The sequence below is a fragment of the Scomber scombrus genome, chromosome 17 (assembly GCF_963691925.1).
Source record: "Scomber scombrus chromosome 17, fScoSco1.1, whole genome shotgun sequence".
In the NCBI taxonomy this organism is placed as follows: domain Eukaryota; kingdom Metazoa; phylum Chordata; class Actinopteri; order Scombriformes; family Scombridae; genus Scomber; species Scomber scombrus.
In genome coordinates this window covers 17,012,329-17,033,759 of record NC_084986.1, presented here as the reverse complement: position 1 = coordinate 17,033,759, position 21,431 = coordinate 17,012,329, and the positions used below count along the sequence as shown (strand labels likewise).

General features: G+C 42.5%; 1 protein-coding gene across 3 annotated transcripts in view; it reads left to right on the top strand.

Annotated features, from left to right (window-relative positions):
• Positions 1 to 21,431, top strand: part of syne1a (spectrin repeat containing, nuclear envelope 1a) — a 118,247-nt gene that overhangs the window by 33,583 nt on the left and 63,233 nt on the right. For all 3 annotated transcript variants that reach the window (XM_062437170.1, XM_062437171.1, XM_062437172.1), the window contains 24 exons: positions 10 to 192; positions 315 to 416; positions 744 to 947; positions 1,298 to 1,505; positions 2,181 to 2,293; positions 2,771 to 2,976; positions 3,074 to 3,235; positions 3,328 to 3,607; positions 3,965 to 4,137; positions 5,463 to 5,772; positions 5,886 to 6,050; positions 7,378 to 7,737; positions 9,284 to 9,420; positions 11,903 to 12,080; positions 14,109 to 14,291; positions 14,608 to 14,751; positions 16,027 to 16,182; positions 17,153 to 17,317; positions 17,750 to 17,922; positions 18,113 to 18,266; positions 18,645 to 18,788; positions 19,289 to 19,453; positions 19,676 to 19,993; positions 20,783 to 20,938. In XM_062437170.1, coding sequence (XP_062293154.1) covers positions 10 to 192; positions 315 to 416; positions 744 to 947; positions 1,298 to 1,505; positions 2,181 to 2,293; positions 2,771 to 2,976; positions 3,074 to 3,235; positions 3,328 to 3,607; positions 3,965 to 4,137; positions 5,463 to 5,772; positions 5,886 to 6,050; positions 7,378 to 7,737; positions 9,284 to 9,420; positions 11,903 to 12,080; positions 14,109 to 14,291; positions 14,608 to 14,751; positions 16,027 to 16,182; positions 17,153 to 17,317; positions 17,750 to 17,922; positions 18,113 to 18,266; positions 18,645 to 18,788; positions 19,289 to 19,453; positions 19,676 to 19,993; positions 20,783 to 20,938 — 4,539 coding nt within the window. The remainder of the gene's footprint in view (positions 1 to 9; positions 193 to 314; positions 417 to 743; positions 948 to 1,297; positions 1,506 to 2,180; positions 2,294 to 2,770; positions 2,977 to 3,073; positions 3,236 to 3,327; positions 3,608 to 3,964; positions 4,138 to 5,462; positions 5,773 to 5,885; positions 6,051 to 7,377; positions 7,738 to 9,283; positions 9,421 to 11,902; positions 12,081 to 14,108; positions 14,292 to 14,607; positions 14,752 to 16,026; positions 16,183 to 17,152; positions 17,318 to 17,749; positions 17,923 to 18,112; positions 18,267 to 18,644; positions 18,789 to 19,288; positions 19,454 to 19,675; positions 19,994 to 20,782; positions 20,939 to 21,431) is intronic.

Below are 21,431 nucleotides of genomic sequence, written 5' to 3'. Positions count from 1 at the left end.
CTCTGTCAGGTCTCAGAGAGAATACAAACCAACACAGAAAGACTGGGCTACTGCGTGACCCTATGGGACGACCTCAAGACCATGGAGCAGGACATCAACCAATGGGCTGCCACATCCATCGCTGATCTCACTGACAGTGTCTCTAATCTCAGTGACAAGGAAAAGACAGAGATCAACCTCGCCACCTTTCAGGTCAGATCAGGATGGACAGTCTGCATGAACAAGTGTTTGAATGATGTTGGTGGTGTGATATTTAGGATGAGTTCACAGCTGGTGTGATTTAATTGAAATGTCCCGCTCTCTCTGGTCTGCAGGCTGAGGTTGAGAAGAGGGAGCAGAGGCTGGATGCCCTGCAGGAGAGAGTGACGGAGCTAAAAGAGCGAGCCAAGCTCCAGGAAACCCCGCTACACATGCAGGTGAATGTGGTGGCAAAAAGAGAAATAGAGGAGGACTTTGGTAAAATTATTATAGCTCATCGTGTTGGCTTAGAACATTTTTATTCTTTATTATAATAACTTTATTCAACAATTTATAATAAGTTATTCTTAATGACAATATATGGAATAAATGTATTTGTTATAACTTAAATAGTATCACTGTATCCGAGTTTTAACTTACAACAAATAGAGTGAAATTAATCATGTAATGCTGTACAGATATTTTAATATATTCTTCACTGTTTGCATGTTGTTTATTACTGATTTTGTTTGTCTTATGCTGCTAAATGTCTCTGATTGAACCAGGTGCTGGAGTCAGACCTAAGGAAGAAACTGGTCCATGCACAGGAGGTGTACAACCAGGCCAAACACACTCTGACCTACTTCAGTTTTCAGAAGCAGCGACTGGAGGACCTCATGTCGCAGATGGCCGAAAGGCTGGCGACAGTTGAGGGCTCCTTATCTGACCTCACTGAAGCTACTTCACCTGAAGACATTGGCACTGTTAAGGTATGACATTACCATTTATTTTTATGTGGCACAGCAACACAGTAATTCCAAAAATATATAGAAACTTAATCCCAAAAGTAACCACTCTTCCTCTCTCTATATATATATATAATCATAGTAATAATACAATATATAATAATCCTTGAAGGGAGAATTTTTGTCCACACTCTACAAGAGGTCAGAGGTCAGGCTCAACTACAGGACAGCATCCTTTTAGCTGGCAGAGACTCTTTTTGTGTGAAACCTCTGCAGGGCGTATGCAGTACTTGTGTCACTGTGTCTACTCATTCCTTAATGATGAACATACATGCGGTCTTTGCTTCTTATTTCCCTCTGCTCTTTTGTTACAGGACCTGCAAACTGTTGTTCAGCAACAGAGGGCAGACATGGACTCAGCTAGAGATGCTCTGAGTGCTCTGTGCAGGTCACATCCCTCTCAGGAGCTCTCTCGCCTCTCCTCTGACCTCACCTCTATTGCCAAGAGAACGGAGGCTGTTGCCCAGCGCTGTGCCAAGGCCAGGGGCAGCCTTCAGGATGGGCTACAGCTTCACTTCAATGGTAAGAGTGACTGGTTCATTTTGTAGTTAGAATTTGTTTTATGGAGTTGGATTTAGACTAGGAATATTCTTTGTAGTGGCTTATCTTTTTTTCCCCCTCAAGTGCTTTATTTTTCTTTAACTCGATCAATATTTTAGTCATTTTTGTAATGGTAGCAGCACTCAGGCATCCACTGAACATAAAATGTTAATAACACTTAACATCTCATAATCACCCAATGAAACAGTGTACTACTACACAATGCATGTCATTTGTTAATGTTAGTGGTGCAGCAGATTTAGAGTTGATTATCCAACATTTTCCCCCCTCAAATCTCACACTACAACCCACACCACATCAACACACACTGTCTGGTACACCAGTGCGCTCTCATTGCTCAGACACACACCTGTGCCTCGGAGAGTAATGTCGCTCTCGTCACATCTGCTCTTGAGGGAGTCATTTTGGGCTTGTTGCCAAGGCAACCTGGCGCTGCACAGTGTGGACACGCCCACGCTTCCCATCTGCCTCAACACATCTCTAGCTCTCGCTCTTCTACGTATATATGTGTATCGTAAAAAGAAAACATATATCTCCGCTTTTCTTTTTACTCTAAATTCATTTTACCTAGCTTGTCATCATTGTATAATTTCCTTTTCTTTCCATCTTACCTTTTCTTTCTCTTCGTCTAAGCAGAGCTCGTCCAAGACTTCCACTCCTGGCTTGTTGATCTGAAGTTGGAGTTAAAAGAATGTTCGAATCAATCAGGAGATGTTGCCGTCCTTGGAGCCAAGTTACAGCGGCTGAAGGTACTGTTATAAATGCTCATATAGTCCTGATGTGCAGTTGTTAAACTATTATTAATCCATGACTTATTCAGGTCTGTCAGTCGTCAGTTTTCCTTTGATACCTGACTTTGAAACTTTGTCACACCACAATCATTTTAGTCTGAATTAAAATTTGATGATTAGAGTGAGTAATAATTGTACCACAATAAATATTTAAATTTATATGTAACAGTGATGTTTATATTTTCCACATAATTTCCTGTATTCAGTAAGAAATAAATCATCATTAAATAATATACAATCAGGAATTGTATCAGAACTTAAATTGGGGTATGGGGGGGGGGGGGGGGGGGGGGGGGGGGGGGGGGGGGTATATAATTGAGTGTCATATTTTCAATGATTGTGGTAAATCTAGAGCTAAGGGTTGTAACATTCAAAAACTCTGCAGGTCCATGTCAGATTTTATTGGTCACACATTTCTGCCACCAACATCCACAGGTGTCATTAAAGCGGATGTCCGAGGGTGAGGAGCGTCTCTCTCAGGTTTGTGAGGAGGCTGAGAGGCTCCAACTCCACCTGTCAAAAGATGGAGCCACACAGGTCCAAGAGCATCTCTCCTCCTGTCAGAGAGAGTGGAGGAACTATCTGGACAGCTGCACTCAGAGCCAACGAGACTTGGAAGAGAGTATCGATATCTTGAAAAAGTATGTCATCACTTTTGTCGCATCTTGTATTTATACAATGCTGTGTGCCGAGTATCAGCTGAGTGGAAATATATCTTACTTCTCCCCTCTTTTCCAGTTTCGATGACACTGTGGAAGGTGTAAGAGATTGGCTTAAGCAGATGGATATCAACCTCAGGAGCGAGCCTGCTCTTGGGGCAGACAGCCAACAAGGTGCCCCTGACACCGCAGAAGAGCTGGAGAGGATGGAAAACCTCCATAAGGAGCTGCTAGCAAGACGGTATGTATATGTGGGTGACGCCATATTTCAAAGATGTGGTATAATTACTTGTTGTACATACTGAATAATAGCATATGACTCTTTTTTTCTAGGGACTCAATCGAGCGTGTCTGCCAGAAGGCCCAGTCTCTGTCTGAAGCAGGACGGGGGTCAGGAGGAGAGGTCAGAGTGACAGGCCAGCTCCAGATGGAGCACCAAGCCCTGCTGAAGGCAGCCAGGGAGAGGCTGCGAGGCTGTCAGGAAAGCCAGGCCTTTGGCGAGACCCTCCAGGGGGTTTGGGCCTGGTTGGAGGAGATCCAGGAGCGACTGGGTACAGTGGACAGCACCATGGGGACCAAAGAGCAGTTGGAGCAGAGGCTGGAAACTGTGCAGGTGAGAGAGGGCAAACTGAATTAAAAGCAGCATCTATTTAATAAACAACTCTCACAATGTTGTAGAAATCTGTCTTGGTAGTAATGTTCGAGACAACTTGCATAAAAAATGCACAACACAGGATGAGGATAAAATAAAATGCATTAGGTAACTGTTATTGGAATCATTATGTGAGTACATATCATAATGTTTTCAAACTTAGTAATTTTGTTCTAACTCAGCTTTTTATAAAATACAACCATTACAGTCCACAGTTGCTCCAATGAACACAAGAGGGGGCTGTTTGGTTGAGAATAGATTAATCCAAAATTCAGATGTGTAAATCCAGTTCACTCTAACCTGGCTCTATTTGTACAGGACATCCTGCTTTTGAAGGGGGAGGGTGAGGTCAAGCTGAGTATGGCAATGGGTAAGGGCGAGTTGGCCCTGCACAGCTATGGTGCCGCCGGACAGGAAGTGGTCCGCTCTCAGCTTCAGGAGGTGGAGGATGCTTGGGCGACGCTGCTTGTGACTGCCATGAGCTGCCACAGGTACAGAGGCTGCTTACCAGGAATATAAACTGGTGGCATGATCCCCATATGATATCATCACACAGTATCATTAAAAGAAACATATCATTCTTACGCAATATTTCTTTCATTTGCACGAATTGCAGTAAACTGTAAACAGGCTTTAATTTAGCCAACCCATTTTTCTGCCTTACTTTGTGTGCCATTAAAAAGTTTACCCTTGGGCATTTTAGAGGCCATTTACCTGTGTGCCAAAAATCCTCTATCTAGGGAACAGATTATTTTCATCATGATAGATTGATGTCTCAATGCCATTAATTACCATCAGGTTAAATACATAATGAAAAGTATTAGTCTCATTTTGTAACTCTGATTGATGAGTCTGATTTTGTGAGTGCTTTTGTGTGTGTGTGTGTGCATGTATGACAGCGTGTGTGTGTGTGTGTGTGTGTGTGTGTGTGTGTGTGTGTGTGTGTGTGTGTGTGTGTGTGTGTGTGTGTGTGTGTGTGTGTGTGTGTGTGTGTGTGTGTGTGTGTGTGTGTGTGTGTGTGTGTGTGTGTGTGTGTGTGTGTGTGTTTAATGGAGCAATTATGGCCCCTCCTAGAAAAAATTTATCTCATTAGGGACTAAATGGCGGATGGCAAACAGCGGGTCACACATGGGATGTGTTTGTGTTTTAAGGGGAAAAGGATAACAGGAGGAGGAGAGGGGTAGCAGGTGAAATAGAGGTGCATGTGTGTGTGAGTGTGCGGATATTGCGTTATTTGTACATGCAGGGGTAACAGATGGCAAGAAAAATTATGGGTGTGTATCTGCGCCTGTGCGTTTTTTAACCATCAGATAAAAGGGGATAAGCCAGCATTACAGACAATTTAAATTTCTTGACCATATCATAGGTCTGAATTATACACTGTACCAGTAGAGGACAGATAAAGAGGTACCAGGTGTTTTTCATTCTTGAGCATTTTATGAACAAATTTTATGTGCCAAGATTATGTAAATTTAAACCAACCAATACATAAGTACAATAATGCACTAATTTACTGTTTTAATTAATCAGAGAAGGAAAGTATATTGATACTTTTTACTTAAACTTCATACATTTTCATATAGCTGCATTTTCTTCTTTCTTCAACATCCTCAAAATAGTAGGCAGGTAGGTAGGTAGGTAGGTAGTATTATTTGACAGTTTTGAAGAGATGATCCGTGTTTTTTAGCATGTTTGATAAATCCATGTTAGATTCTGTACAGATTGATCCAATCTGATTTTTCTCTTCATTCAAAAAGTGTATTTCCCATGTGGGCCAGTCACAGTCTAACACAGACATCCGCCGTCTTCCCTCCAGTCGATTAGAGTGGACCGTCTCACAGTGGGGAGGATACTTGGAGAGTGCTGCCCAACTGCGGTGCTGGATGGAGGCTGTGGAGCGGGAGGTGTGTGCTCCACTCATCCCCCAGCCGGGTCCCAGAGAGAAGGCCTCACAGTTAGACAGACTCAGAGCTCTGCTGGCTGACCTGGAAGACCACCAGGTGGCGTTGTCTAGCCTGGAAGAAAAAGCCAGAGAACTCTTCAAAAAGACTAGTGATGCAGGTTTCAACCATGGTGCCCGCACCCAACTGCAGGTGCAATTTGATGACCTCACAGCTTTGGTGGAGGTGTGTATGATGTTATTTTATCCCCTGGTACTGTAGACAGTTAAAAAATTATTTCGGCGATATTACAGGTTACCAAAACATGAACATATACATTGTTTGTGTCCATTCTTTAGGAAAGAGTACGCCTGACGCAGGCTGTACTGTTGGAACACCAGGAGTATCTGGAGGCCGTTAGGGAGCTCACTGATTGGCTGATGACTGCAGGAGAAGAGCTGCAGCATTGGTCTGATACATCAGGAGACTCTGCTTCCATCAAAAAGAAACTATCAGAAGTGAGGGTAAGGAAGTGTGTGAGAATACAAACAGTAAGCTCTAACTTGTTCATTTTATATCTAGAAATATTTGTAATTCAATATATTTGTATGTGAAAGAAAGATCTGTTTTGTGTGTTTTGTTGTAAACACTTAATTTAATAATAATTAACCTTAATGGTTTTAAAATCACAAGAAATATTATTTGACAATGTTGTCCTTTTGTTTGACAGTAATGTGATAATTGTAAAGTTTATAAGCAGGCGCTAATTACATACTTATTGAAATAGTTTTACCTCTGTATATAATTAATGCAGACCATTAGAGTACAACAGGACAGTAATTCAACCCAGTGTTGCTGATAGATCGTACAGAATTGTTTTCATTTTGAGGAACTGTGTAACACTAAGCAATGTTTCACTGAATTAATGCCACTGTGAGTGTAAGTTATGCTGCTCCTTTCTTAACACTAATGTGTTGTGTGTGAAAGTACACTCAGTTTCAAGGTGGTATACCTATCATCTGTTGCTAAGGTAACTGATTGCTGAATTATAGGTGTCTGAACCTATCTAATCTTAATGGACTACTGCTATGAAACTATGGGTTGAACTGAAATTGATGCAGTTAGTTCCCATATCAAATATCACAATTTCTCCTGGCACATTTTAATACCAATAAGTTGGACTATCAACGTGTTTTAAAAAACAAAAACTTGAAAGAGCAGCAGTGGAATTAAGCTTTTGTCTGTTTAATTATTCTGCAGTTACAGAAGAGAGAAAATATGAAAGGAGATATTGATTTGCATATAAATTTCACACATGGGTCCTAATTATCACATTATAAATGTGTGTTTGTAGAGCCATAGGGTGAAGCAATTTAATAGATGAGGAAATATAATTTGTTGTGTACACAAGCTAGCTGCACCATTTTCTATTTCCCAATCAAGGTTAATGTTCATATCCTTCTCACACACACTAAAATGATCCGATGCTGTTTTTTTTATTATTATCCTTTTAATCTCTCTATCAGCTTGCTGCTATCACATCACACTCAAGTGTTTGCTTTTCACACCCTCTGCCTTCCAAGTGCTACCTTTCCACACAGAATTGAGAGATGGAGGTGGAGAAGGATGGAGACAGCAAGATTAATTACATAGCAAATTAAACAAATGTACATCAGAACTGATGGTGCACAGGTACAATCAAAGAAGTACAGATAGAAAGTGATGGAGCCGGAGATGAAAGAAAAAATGATGAAGGCAGCTTTAAATAGAATCGGCTGCAGAACCGGAGATTGCAGTCTCCGTAGCCACAGTTTCCGTAGCAACTTTGATCCTGTCTCCTCATCTCTTCAGGAGCGTGTGGAGTATCGGCTACTAGAGGGCCGAGAGCGCCTCAGCAGGGTTCGTCGGAGCGCAGCCTCCACAGCAGAGCACACGGCGGCAGGAGGCTGCGAAGCAATGGACCGACAGTTGTGGGCGCTATCCCAGGCCCTGGAGCAATGGGAGGGGGCCGCTCTGAGGGCCAGGGACGGTCTGGAGGGGGCCCTGGCCGCTGCTGCAGCCTCAGAGGAAGAATATGACCGTCTGACTGCTCAGTTGGAGGATGAGTTGAAAGACCTAGACGGACGACTGAGAGGGTGGAGCCAAGAGTTGATTAAAGCGGAAGGGCGGAGCAATGGCGAGGAAGCAGTGGAGGGATGGCAGCTGGCTAAGGTAATGCAGCATGGGATTTAAATAAATGGCGACATTATGTCTAAATTATTTACTGTTCATTTACTAACAACAGTTCATTTAAAAACAATAGGCTAAGTAATAAAAACTCTTCTGTTTAGCCGGGATTTGGACTGGCAAACTGTGATGTGTAAAAAGCGTATAGTGGCTACTGTGCAGTACTGTACCATGTTAATTTTAGAGAAGGTGATTAGCATTGTTAAATTGAAAGCACCCACACACATACACACACCCCGTGCAGCCATACATCCCCTGCATTCAGCGATGCTTTCTCTGTCAGTAATTATCCATTCTATTTGTAAATCCGAAAAACAGATTAGTTTGTAAATCAGCTTTACTGGGATGAGGAAGGACTGACAGCTACAATCCCATCAGTTTCCCTTGTTTTCTCCTCATTCTGTCTTCTCCTTCTGTCCCCTCTACCCCTCCCCCTTTTGTTGTTTTTTTTTGCCATTCTTCTCCACTATCTCTCCCTCCCAAACATTCCCTCCATCCCTTCTTTTACTTATTCCCTTGTCTGTACTTTGACTTGTTTGAACAGGAGTGTATGGTGATGTCTTTCTGGGCTACAGGGGTCGTTTCTTACATGCTGCTGCTCCTCATCTCCCCTTGCTGCTCTGCTTCTAACCTCTACAGGATGTTTACAGTGTGACAATACCTCTGTATTGTCAAGAACATGCCATACTCCTCCCCAGGCTTCTTCGGCAATGCCTTTCTCTGGTTCTCCTCAATTTTAGGCTGTCAAAGAACAGAGGAGGAGTCTTTCCCCCTCCTCCGGTCCTTTTTCTCCTCCTCCAGCCTGTTTCCTGTGTCCAGGCTTGTTTTCGTTACGCGCTCGTTTGTGTGCGATTGAACCAATCCCGCATCTGTGAGGGCTGACAGCTGAATTCCACGGGGAGAGAGCGTGAGAGAGAGAGAGAGAGAGAGAGTGAGAAGGAGGAAAAATGTGTGAGAGGGAATAAGTGGAAGGAGTGGGAGGAGGGAGAGAGAACGAGGAGAGAGGAGGGAAGAAAAAGTAGTAGAACGCACAGGAGGGAGGGAAGGAGAATAGGGAGAAGAGAGCAGCAACGAGTCAACGAGAACAGGCAGCGAGGGAGGGTTGTTTATTGGTCATACGTCAGTAAGAGAGTGAGCGGGTGAGAGTCAGAGAGCGAGAGAGAGAGAGAGAGATATTGTACATATTTCATGGGATAGGATTTCATGACTGTGTGAGTGCAGAATGTGAGGCACGCTGAGGAGAGCGGGAGAACGTTATCCACTGCTCCTTCCTGCCAGACTCCGCGAAGAACAGAAATGCTATTGTACAAGCAGCACTGTGAGTATGTGTTGGAGCGTGTGTGTTGGAGCGCCCGTGTGTGTGACTGTGTGTGTGAATGTGAGAGGAGCGAAAAGGACAGAGCCAGGGTGTGAATAGGAATGCGAGAGCACTGATTGAAGGGTGTCATGCAGATCTGTTGGGTGCTTGTCTCTCCTTGACACACACACACACGCAAACTGAGCCAGCTGGTGTCTGTTTTGTGTTATTTAGGATATACTGGAGAGCTTGCAGAGCGCCGAGCCGATGGCAGAGAAGTTGAAAGGCCAACTGAACGACCTGGTGCGATACTCAAGAGACCTGGGCTCACAATCTGACCGGGTCACTGCGCTTATCAAGCAACACAACAGGTGAGAAGAATCTTTCTCCTTGGATGTATACTGTGTGGGAGAGGGAAACACTTTTGCATGTTGTTTTTCATAAACACACACAGAGGATGCATAAGTCTGCATAAACTGAGAACTGCTTTGAATGTCAGTTTGATTATTTTGAATGTAATTTTGCATGCATTTGCCATGTGTGGATATCATCTTAATGTAATGTAATAATGAATTCAGCTATATATCCAAGCCTTGTCATTAGTCCTATAGGGAATATTTATGCCAAATTATGATATCTTGTATTGCACAAAATCAATTAAACAACATAATTTATGCCAGATCCACGACAGTAGAAGGGCAGAGCTCTCCATAAACACAGCTCATATGTCTGTATGGTGCAGGATTAGTTCTCAATTAAACAAGCTTTTTTTGTGAAGGAAGTTTGTGCGTTTGTGTGTGGCCATCTTACACACAGAGTTGTGACATGTGTCAGCCAGACAAAGGTGAAAGGTGACCGAGAACAGCAGAGCCACCAGTTGCTAAGCGACATTTAACCTCCCTACCTTCACTTCACTGCTTGTTCGCCGTGTTTGTTTTGGTCTGTGTCCTTCACCAGGCTTAATTTTATGCAAGGCTGAGTGTGATTTTGAGGGGAAATCATATACATTTGGATGGTCCAAGCTGCTACATTGCATGTGAATCTTTTACTGAGCTTTAACTGCCTGCTTTTGAGCCTAATTTAACATTTGTTTGTGAACACACCATACAATGTCTCTTCAAGAAGAACAGTGCATACAAAAGAATCTGCTTGCACAAACATGCATATTCAAGTTATTCATTTGTAACCCATGCATACTTATTCAAGCACACAAGTATTAACTTCTGTCACAAATGATTTACTGTATTTGCATGAATCTAATATTTAGTCATGTTGAGATACTGTAGAATAGTATGAGGGACTGTGACTAACATTTTTTGGCTGACAACCTGAATGAGGTCAACATGTTGGAGATGCTTTGGCTGGTAGTTGGCTTTGGATGCTGATTGGCAGAAACAGCACCCTTCCTCATTCACTTGGCTTTTTTTTGTCTGTGGTAGACTTGGCCTGTGCACTCTTTGCACCTGTCCTGCATTAAGCACTGCAGCAAGAAGGCAGACAGTGAGAAAAAAAAGTCAGAGGAGAGGAGATAGAGGAGGGAAAAGGCTTTTCATAGCACATGCCAGATTTTGCCTGTCACAGCAGAAAAAAGTGCTTCTTCCACACCCAAGCTATCCCCACCGTGTTAGCCTTTCATGCCCTCATCGCATCATTAAAACTCAAGGGTGTTTGTGTGCGTGTGTGTGTCCATTAACGTGTGAGTGTGTGTGTGTTTAGGTCTGCTTCAGTTGCATGATGTGTGTTTTTTCATGCCTCCGCTTGGACAGTAATTTTTGCCTAAACAGCTGTGCACCTTGTTTCCCTGGTGTCATCTTTTCCATCACTTCTTCCACTCCCCCCTCCCTGCTTTAACCTTCACCCACTGCCCGATATGTATGAAACCTAGTTATTTGTTTTCCTGCATACTTGTTGTTTTCAATGCAACATGGCATTTAGCATGGCATAACGAAAGGCTGAGGAGATTCATGCAGGAGACAACAATTTGTGCCCTGTTATGAAAGTTTGGCTTTATTAACTTTAATTCAACTCAACAGTCATCCATTGTCAGTGTTCTTGTCTGCTGTTAGAGCTGCACCTTTGACCTTAAAATTGTAACTTACAGTTTGTGTCTGGTTCATGGTTTTACTTCCTTCTTTTCTTTAGTTATTCCTTCTGCCAGCAATCTTGGCTGATGCTTAAAGAGGGACTCTCTAGATTATTTTATTCAACATGTTTTATTATTCTATTCAACATGCTTAAAATCTTTTATAAAATAAATGTGACTTTGCTTCAGATACCTGTTATTATCAGCTGTATTATTGTTGCGCTCCACATTTTCAGCTAGAAATGTCGAAGTATATATGGAGAAAAGAAAAGAATTCTGGTGAATAAACAACTTAAATCCAACTGTCACCCTTATTCCCTGCCATATCTTGTCATCTCACCCTTTTTCTTACAGCATCAGCCTGTCATCGCTCATTATCTCCATCTTGTCACCCCTGTGAACTCTTGCCCCACTCATATGTTGCCTCTCAACCCCCTCCCACGCAGTCACCCCTTACCACCATCCCCCACTCTCCCGCTTTGCCCCAACGCTCATTCCTTCCACTTCACCTACTTTGCCATTTCTCCACCTGCCAGTTTCTCATTCCTGCTCATCTCGTTGGCTTCCCTTTCTTCTGCTCATCAATCACGTGAGGACAGTATGTACAGTGTCTGAGCGTCTGCACATGTATCCTCTTTGTTTTGATGAACACATGGGCAGTAGACAGCAGACAGGTCATTGGTTCATAACCCCTCTCAGTCTTTGTTCATTTCTCTGTGTGGATTTCAACCTGTCCTCAGTCTGTCTTTTTCCTTTCTCTTCCCCCTCAGTCTCAGTCTCCGTGCATCCAGAGAGTGTCAAAATAAGGAGCGCTTGTTGGAGCAGAGGTTCCGTGCAGCTCTGAGAGACTTCCAGCAGTGGTTGGTCAATGCCAAAATCAGCACCGCCAAATGCTTCGATGTGCCACAGAGTGTCGCCGAGGCCTCCACTGCTCTGCAGAGAATCCAAGTAAGAGACAGCTTTTGTGTTTTTGTGTTTACAGTGTGAATCTGTGAATATTGGTCGTATGCATTTCTTACTATGGTGTTAGCAAATATCACTGCAAAGATCACATTCTGTCTGTTCAGCTATTACTGCTCATATGTTAATTTTAAAAAGCATCGTTCTTTTTGTGCACCAGAGAGGTTTTAAATTGACCAGACAGAAAGCAGCAAATACACAGACTGAATCACATGTTTGCCAATATATATATATATATATATAATATATATAAGTATACTACTGGCCATTAACTGGCTCCATTGAAGCAATGATAGTGTCAGAGGACGTTGCAGTTAAATTTGCAGTTGGTAATTGGAAATTAGGGTTACTTTTATTTTTTTGGGAATGCATTTGGCTTAGCAAAGGTTGATATGGTAGAATACATTTTTAAGTTAAATTATGTAATAGTTGAAGAATCAATCTCCTTTCAATGGAGATGGCTCAAAGGGAGTCTGTGTTTTACAAAAAACCCACTGTTAAGTGTCCTCTAGTGGGCTTGCTGGAGTGGCGGGACCTGCCATAGGCTTGATATGGTGGGAGTAGGCACATGGCCAGGAGGGACGAGAGAAAGCGCCACAGCAGGGTCTCTGTGCCATTCTCTTCAAAATATCTCTGTGTGTCTCTCTTTCTGAGAAATCTGCGTCTTTCTCAAAGAGGCTGGCAGGTGTAACAGTCTGGCAGCCTGTTAGAGCACCCCAGGGCCCTGGCTAAGAGTCAGGTGCTTGTTGGTTAAGGTAGGTGTCCCCACAACCCTGCACCACACAGTTAATTACCTCTCAGACACCTTGCTGTGTCCGCCACCATGTTACCACTAAGGAATTGACATTATTGCTTTGAGCTGAATTTAAGAAGTTCTGACACTGACAAAGCACATAACTTGATTTTACTCCAGCGTTTGAGATTTAGTGCAGGTAGTACATGTGCTTGATTTATTTTATCAGCTGTCACACAGTCACAGAAGAGAGAAGCAAGTTCAGAATGTCAAAAGCACAACAGATTATTTGAAGAGATTGTTGCATTTTCCAAACGGATGTTTTTGCATTTGCTCCCTTCAGAAGTTTCTAGTGTAGCTTCAAGGATGAAGGGGAAAGTCATAGTATATGGCAGTGGAGGAGAGAGGCATACAGACGTGGTCATGTTTTATTTATTATTGACTTGGTGAGGAATGTGGAACAATGTTTCCACATGGCTGACCTCCAGGAGGGCCAGTGTGGCAGGGGTGGGGGCATCCATTGTGTCACGCTTAATTGGTGGTATAGAATTACAGTGGCAGCGACAGAACGGTAATAAGTGTGAAACAGACAGTGGATGAACATAGAAGAGAGAGATGATGATAAAGAGACATATGTAGATAGACGCAGAGCGACAGCAAATGACACAGACTGTCTACGGTTGTGTGTAGCTGCACTTTACCAAACGTGTAGGTGTGTGTGTGTGTGTGTGAGGAGACTGGAGCTGTAGTGTGTAAGTGATGTGCTGACTGCACAGATGGTGGAGTGGTCCCTGCTGCGCTACTGTCATCGGCTCAGCTCTGAGGGAGGGTTTTTTTGTGTGTGTGTATGCATGTGTGTCTGTGAATGCATGTATGTGTGTGTGTGTGTGTTAGTGTGTACATTTTCATGGGTGGGTACGGAGGAGCTATGTAAAAACCAACACGTTTCAGGCTCACTGACTTTCCTTATCTGTTCTTGCCTCCCTGGGTCAGGCCCCTCCTTCTGCCCATGTATATAGAATTAGTAATGACTTGGATCTAATTACTGGTTTGGACCATGTAAAGTGAGATTCAGGGACACGGCAAGAAAAAAAAAAATCTGTTGGCGATGTCTTCTATGACTGTATTGATTTCAGTTGCCCATCAGGCGTTGTGGAGGACAAAAAGAAGTGGAGGGTTGTCATTCAGTCAATTTCTTTCACTTTCACACCCTCCTCCCTTTTGTGTGTGTGTTTGTGTTAAATAGTCACAGTTCCTTTGTCTTTGTCTGCTTATCCCCACAGGAGTTCTTGAGTGACAGGGAGCATGGCCAGGCCAGGCTGAGTACAGTAGGTGCCAGTGGGGAGCAGCTCATGGCAGTAGTGTCCAAAGACAGAGTGGAGGGAATCAAGGCCAAAGTGGCAAATGCAAGAGAGGACTGGAAGAGCCTGATGAATAACCTACAGATGAGGGAGGACGCACTCAAGGTTGGTTAACATTTACTTTTGTTTGGCATTGCTTTCTTTACTGAGGACTCCCCTAGAAAAAAAAAGAAGAAACTGATTATCAAAGGGACTAAAACATCTACTGTATTTTGGATTTTAACATGAATGCAGACTGAATGCCCATGTTTCTATGTCTATTTTCCCGATTATACACAGATCATATTAGTGTGAAGATCTCTCTGCTCTTTAGCATGAAATTGCTTCTTAAAACTGAGTTGTGTCCTTTTGTGCAGATTCAGTTCCTATATAAGTTGTTTTCATTGTGTTTGATGAGTTACTTTATGTACCATATTTCCAGAACTTGCAGTCTCAGATGACAGAGTTTGAGGCCAGTGCTGAGCCTCTGCAGGACTGGCTGAACAGCACTGAGGTCAGAGTACAGGAGAGCAGTGCTCGGCTTCATGACCTCCCAGCCAAAAAACAGGAGCTCAGCAAATTACAGGTATTTTGGAGCACAAAAGACATTCTGCTCATACAGTCACACCTGACTCCACTCTTGTATGGGGCTCTGACTGGTGGGTTTGTGAGTCCACACAGTATTGTCAATGCACAGCTGGATATCACAGTTAAAATTACATGATTCCAACTATTATGAATATTCATGGGTCTGCCTCTTGGTTTTTCCAGTGTTTTATGGACACTCCCGTAGCAATAGGATTTGTTTCACATCAGGCCTTTTCAATCCACGCTGTAGGATCCATTTTTTATTTAAATTACATTATGTCATACTGCGCGCGCTCCTTAAATTTATCTTCTCAGCTGCTATCACTGAAGCTCTCTCATTTCTTCTCTTCAAACCTTGCCATTCCACCATAAAATTGAATATTAAGTAGATTTTCCAAGAACACTAAATAGTTGTAGATCTCCATCTGATATGCATCCCTATAGTACAATTTCAAATCAGCTGGGAAAAGACGAGGACCTAATTACATTTGTCGAGCACCACTAGATCAAAATAGAGCAGCGTCTTGACACAATAGTCAGAGGAAAAGTCCAGAAATCTAATTAATTCTCCTTCTGTCACAGCTGAAGCACTGCGTGGCTAAAAGGCCCTTTTCAGGATGCGATAAGCATGTCTGGCAGAGACAAAAAAAAGGAAGAGAGGCACAGAGCGTTAAAAAGATAAAACTGACAAAAGAGAAAAAATATATCAAGCCCATCTCAAAGCTCTGCCCTTATCGTTGTTGCTATTTTTGTATTTACTCTGTCGCCCGCTGTAGCACTTCTCCTCGTTGCCTTTTGTCTGGCCCTGCAAGCAATTACATTTCTTCCCTCAGCACCTGAAGTACAATACAATACATGCAGGCTTGTCCCCTCTCCCTGGTCTGTGCTGTGGTGTCTAACTGAATAACTGCATTTCTTTTTTAAAAAACGAACATCAAGAGAAATACTGCTGATGCTGTTTTTTATGATGTTCTTTTTCCCCTGTCTTAATCCGTGTATATTGATGTGCTGTTGTTGCTCTGACTGTTATTGTGACATGTTAACCCTCCTTTGTGCCTCTCACATCCTGTTCTTTTTTTTTTTTTTGTCCCTTCATTTTGTCAAATTTTGATCCACATTTTTGTGATGCTTACACACCTCTCCATTGTGCTCCATTACGTCTGTCACCTACATATAACCCTGCACCTCAACTTTGCTCACACACATCCTATCGCCTCTTCATCTCTATTACTTCATTCCCACCTCCTCCTACTCCTCCTTCGTACTGGCCCAGTGTGTGCTTGAGGAGATGGCCAGTCGGGAGGCAGAACTGAGCAGTCTCAGGGAAAGAGCTCATCGTCTCTGGGAGGGACAGGCAGCTGGCAAGGGCTTCGTTCACCGGGTATCCCAGCTGTCCGCACAATACCTAGCTGTCAGCAACTTAACCAAGGTAACCCTGCTCCCACCCTGTTATCCTGTCCCCTTCCCCCTCCCCTCCCCTTTCTTGCCCACTTATCTGTGCTTCTGTCTAAAAAATGGTACAGCATGCTGAAATATGCCCTGCTTGATTTATGTACTGTTTGAGATCTATGGAGCCTTCTGTCCAACCATGCCGTTCACTGTTGCTCTCTGTGACGTGCTGTTTTTAATGCATTATTCCTCAGTCGCACATCAGTCATGGTTGCTGTATATCACTTCAGGTAAAATTATTGCCTCTGTATGGTAATTTACCTAAGTACAGTAATCTATTTTTTACCTCCAAAAGGTCTTCGCAGTTGCAGCCTCATCAGCATAAGAAAGGCCAAGGCTTTGTAGCTTACTTTTTTCCACTAAAGCACTTCTGAAATGCCACAGTTGAAACATGTCAGTGCTCAAGAAACTGACCTTTTTGAAACTCTCATTAGATTGGTCACACTCTTATTAATTTGACACAACGTATGACAAAGCATTACACCGACCGCAAAGCACCATTCTCTTACCTCAGGACAATGAGAGTGCCCCACAAATGATGAATGGTATTTATTTACTTTGCTGGCTAGCTGGTGGAGTTCTATTTTTAGGTCTTCTTCCTTGCCAGACATGGAAACAGGAATGAAAACGTTTGAAACTGCCACTTGTAGATTGTTATTGTAGCTCTGCTTTTCTCCACTCTACAGTTACAGATGTTAGAGATGTCTGAGTGATGACTGTAAACAAAATACATTGTCTTTGTGCTGTAACGCGTGGGTGGGGAAGTCTTTGGAGACGTCTGTGTGGAAAAACTGTAATTTCAAATACAAACAGAAATATATGAAGACACTGTCATTGTAGACCTGAAAAGATTGTGCTCTAAATCCTCAACTCTGAGAGCTAAGCTGCTTCTCAGAGCCACTGTAAGTCTTGAAGTGTGTATTTACAGTGCTGTGCTCTGATCTCTGAAGGACAAGGCCTCCAGGATTGAGCGTATAGTAGGGGAACACCGCCTCTTCTCTCAGGGCCTTAAAGAGCTCCAGGACTGGGTGTGTGAAGCTCAGAGGGTCCTCAGCACCTGCATCTCCACCACCACCGATAAGGGCGTGTTGGAGGACAGGATGTTACAGCTGGAAGTAAGGAGGGACATGAAGGATGTGGGATCCATTAAAGGAATACACAATGATTTTCAAAGATAAACATAAGTGTTAGTTAAGGCACAAAAAGTTACCCAAGTTTCCTCCAGTGTTTCATGCTAACAATTTTTTGTGATTTTCCAAAACTAGCATTGTCTCAGAAGTGAGAAAATCTGGTCTTCTAGCAGCTCCAACAGTGAAAACATTATATACTTAAACAGAGTCCAGCTTTTTTAATCAAGCATATAGCTACAGCAACATTCTGACAGAGCAATAATTCAGTTAAATATTTTGCAAATTATGTCCAGGGTACATGATTTTTTAATCAAACCCTTATGCGTTCCATTAAGGGTGTAGAAAGCAGAGTACTTTTTTTTTTAATGTAGGCCTCAGATATTAATTTTTCTGCCGTTCATTTTCCTCTATCCGCAGGCCCTGCTGGCTGCCCGTCAAGAGCGGGAGATCCAGCTAAAGATGCTACTGACACGGGGAGAAGCAGTTCAGAGAAACACTTCAGCTGAGGGGGTCCCGGTTATTCGTAAACAGATCCAGGACCTCAAGGACTCATGGGACTCCCTGCTTTCTGCCTCCATCCAGTGTAAAAGGTTGTGATCATGAATCGGTCGATCTGTCAGTCAATTGATGAATAGGACAGGGACTGTCTAGTTTCACTTGATGGATTTCATTGAGTTGAAAGGTTACAGGGAAAATTAGATTTACATGTTTATATATATGTGTGTTGTTCTATATCTGTCTGTTTCTTGTGTGTTAACATGAACCATGTTGATGTAACAGCCAGCTGGAGGGCGCTCTGTCGCAGTGGACCAGCTATCAGGAGGACGTGGGTCAGTTTGTGCTGTGGATGGATCGGGTTGAGGAGACGCTAAGCTGCTCAGACAGACAGTACTCTGAGATGAGAGACAAGACTGCAAACCTGGGAAAGACCAAGGTATTAAACAATATCTCACTTATAATGACTGGTTCAAACTCTCGAAAATATCTAAAATAAGACTTGCCAAGCCACATGTGGTATGCATCAGACAAATCAGCAACCAATGGAGAGTGTGTAGGAGGTGATAAGACTTGCTCTCCCTTATTACTTCAGCCAACAACTATTAAAATATATTTAATCTTCAGCAAATAAAGATGCAACATGCTTACAGTGTTTTAACAAACTTTTTATTTTATATTTTAAATTGACATCTATCTTTTCTAATCTGTGTTTTTTTTTTAACTCATGCAGTTCTGCTTATTTATAACCCAGAGGCTACCAGTGGAGTTATATGTACTACAGTGAGTGTGTGCATGTGTTCTTATATCACTCCAGCTTCTCTATGAAGAAGTATTGAGTCACAGCAGTCCTCTGGAGACCATTGCCACAAAGGGGTCCAATATGGCGGAGCACTACACTACCCAGCAAGAGGTGCAGCAGCTGCAGTGCAGATACAACGCACTCAAAGAAAAGGCCAAGGTTCTTACCCACAATATGCAGTTTTATTTTTTTCCTCTGAGGGCATTTTGAATAATAAATGACTGTTTTGAAATTCTTTCTCTGAACGCCTACTTCATGTTGTTTTGTAGGTCTCAATTATATTCCCACAAATTGTTTGAGAGCACAACCTGTATATTGAACATTTTAGGAACTTCTCTAATGATAATTTAAAATCCATTACACATTGTACTTTGTTGTTTACAGATTTAATGACAAAGACATTGATTTACTTTTTCTTCAAAAGTACATTCCAACATTGAAACTGAAAAACTAAACATCTGAACATAAGCAGCAAACAATTTAAAACAGTATTGAAGCATCACTTTTACTCAACTTTAAGACAGAGCTCTTAATTATTGTGTCCTGGTTTAATATCACTCCACCACATTTTTCAACAAGTTTCACCATCCACTGCTTCTGTGATATTGAATGAGCACACCCCTTTGTTCTAGTAATGTCTCCAACCTGTCGTTTTACAGCATGCAGTCGGTAAAGCCAAAGGATTAGTGCTGGTCCATCAGGAATATCAACGTGGGTTACATGTGTTTGAAGACTGGCTGGAGCAAGAACAGGCTACTCTGGCATCATTGTCTCATCCAGAAGGCGTTGTGGATACACTAGAGAAGACACTGCAACAGCTACAGGTAGTAATAATGTGAAGTTTGAGCAGGAAGTGTTTAAATATAAGTGAAAGCTTCCTAGTTTTGAAGTGCAGTCTCAAACACACAACCCTCATTTTACAGGTTTTCGGGATAAAACAGAATTTTTAACAAGTCCTTGGAAACCTGGCCTTTTTGGCAACTGAACCACCTTAAACACTTCAATGCCACTGTTTCTTTATTCTTACCTTCATATTTTCTTCATAGACTCTGCAGGAACGCTGCTCAAATGGCCAGTCTTTGCTCTCCTCTGTGCTGACCAGCAGAGAGCGAGTAATCCCATGGGGTATACCTCAGATCGAAGATCGAGCCCTGGACACCGCTCAGCGAGAGTGGGGGGCCTACCAGGGTCGTCTGGAGGAAACTCAGTCCCAGCTGAGCTCCACACTGGCCAGATTGAAACATATGGGCCAAAGGTTTCTGAGCCTGGCCCAGTGGCTAGAAGAGATGGAGAGGGTGGCTAACTTTAGGCGTCATCGAAGGTCAAACAGAGTCACCAAGGAGACTCAGCTGAAGAAACTCCAGGTCAGAGAAATAATATTTTGTGCAAATGTCAATACTGTAAAGGTTAAGAAGACATCAATCATATTATGAAAAGACTATGATAAATTGCTCTCACAGAAAAATGTCTGTTGGCAATAACACTTGGGTACAAGGCAGGTCACATATTTATTTTAATTCAGTATTATTGATAATAATAAGATAAATAAGCAGACCACCTTTTCTTTATACTCACGTTAGGCTTTAAGTAGCAAATTTCAATGGCTGTACATTAATCCTGTCAAAATTCCTGGTTATGCCTTTGATTCAGATTTCTCCTTCGTCACAATCCTGAAACAGTGTACCAATTTATGTAACCAAAACTCAGTTACAGCATGCATTTGAATGAAAACAGCATGGGTCAGAGTATTTTCCTACGGGGTCTCCTCCCTTTGGAACATGCTTCCTGCCAGTGTCAGGATGTCAGACTGTCTCAGTACTTTCCTTCCCTGCATTTAGAAGGATACACACACACACACACACACACACACACACACACACACACACACACACACACACACACACACACACACACACACACACACACACACACACACACACACACACACACACACACACAGGCATAGAGACCCTTGGGCCTCCTATTTTTTAGTGATGTGATGTTATTTCCTGCTTTCTTGTTCTCACATGCTTTTTTATATATACACCATTGTGACTGTTACAAAACTAATTAGGCAATTAAGTCATGAATTAATTTGACTGGATTTCACTACTATGCAAATTCAAACACTTTCCTGTGTCACTTGTGAACAGGGGTGTCTTCAGGCAGTGCTCACACGGCAGGGAGAAGTCGATGGCCTCTCCTCGCTGGCCCAGCAGGTTCTGGAGGAAACCTACATCAGTAGTCGTGTTAGTGTGACTGCCACCCAGCTCACTGCCCGCTACCATGTCCTGCTGCTCAACATACAGGTTAGAGAGTCTCTCTGCTTGTTCAGCGATTCATGTGTCATATCTGAGTGAATATTTCAGTGTTGTTTACGGCATTTCTTATTTCAGTCTATGAATTTCATGTCTTGAAATGAATATCTTAATATCTAATTTATCTGTCAAAGCACTTTTCACAGAGAACTACAGAATGAAAACGAATTTGTTTTACTTTACTTTTACAAGATTTTCCTTTTTCTGATAACGGAGATCATTTGGCAACTAAAGTGCAGCCAGATGTGTAATATGTTTCTAATAAGAATGTTGGCAGAAGTTTGAGTTTCAATAGATGAGAATGTTGTCTTCATCTGTTCAGGCACTTTTTCTTTGCTAAGAACCCAGTTCTTCTTAAATTAAAATTACAAAGACCAATATATATAAGCACAGTTGTATAAACTCTGAATAGTACTCAAAAGCTGTTACATGTAACCTTGGTAGCGTCTATGGTGGTAATAATTTATGTAGTAACATGTTAGGG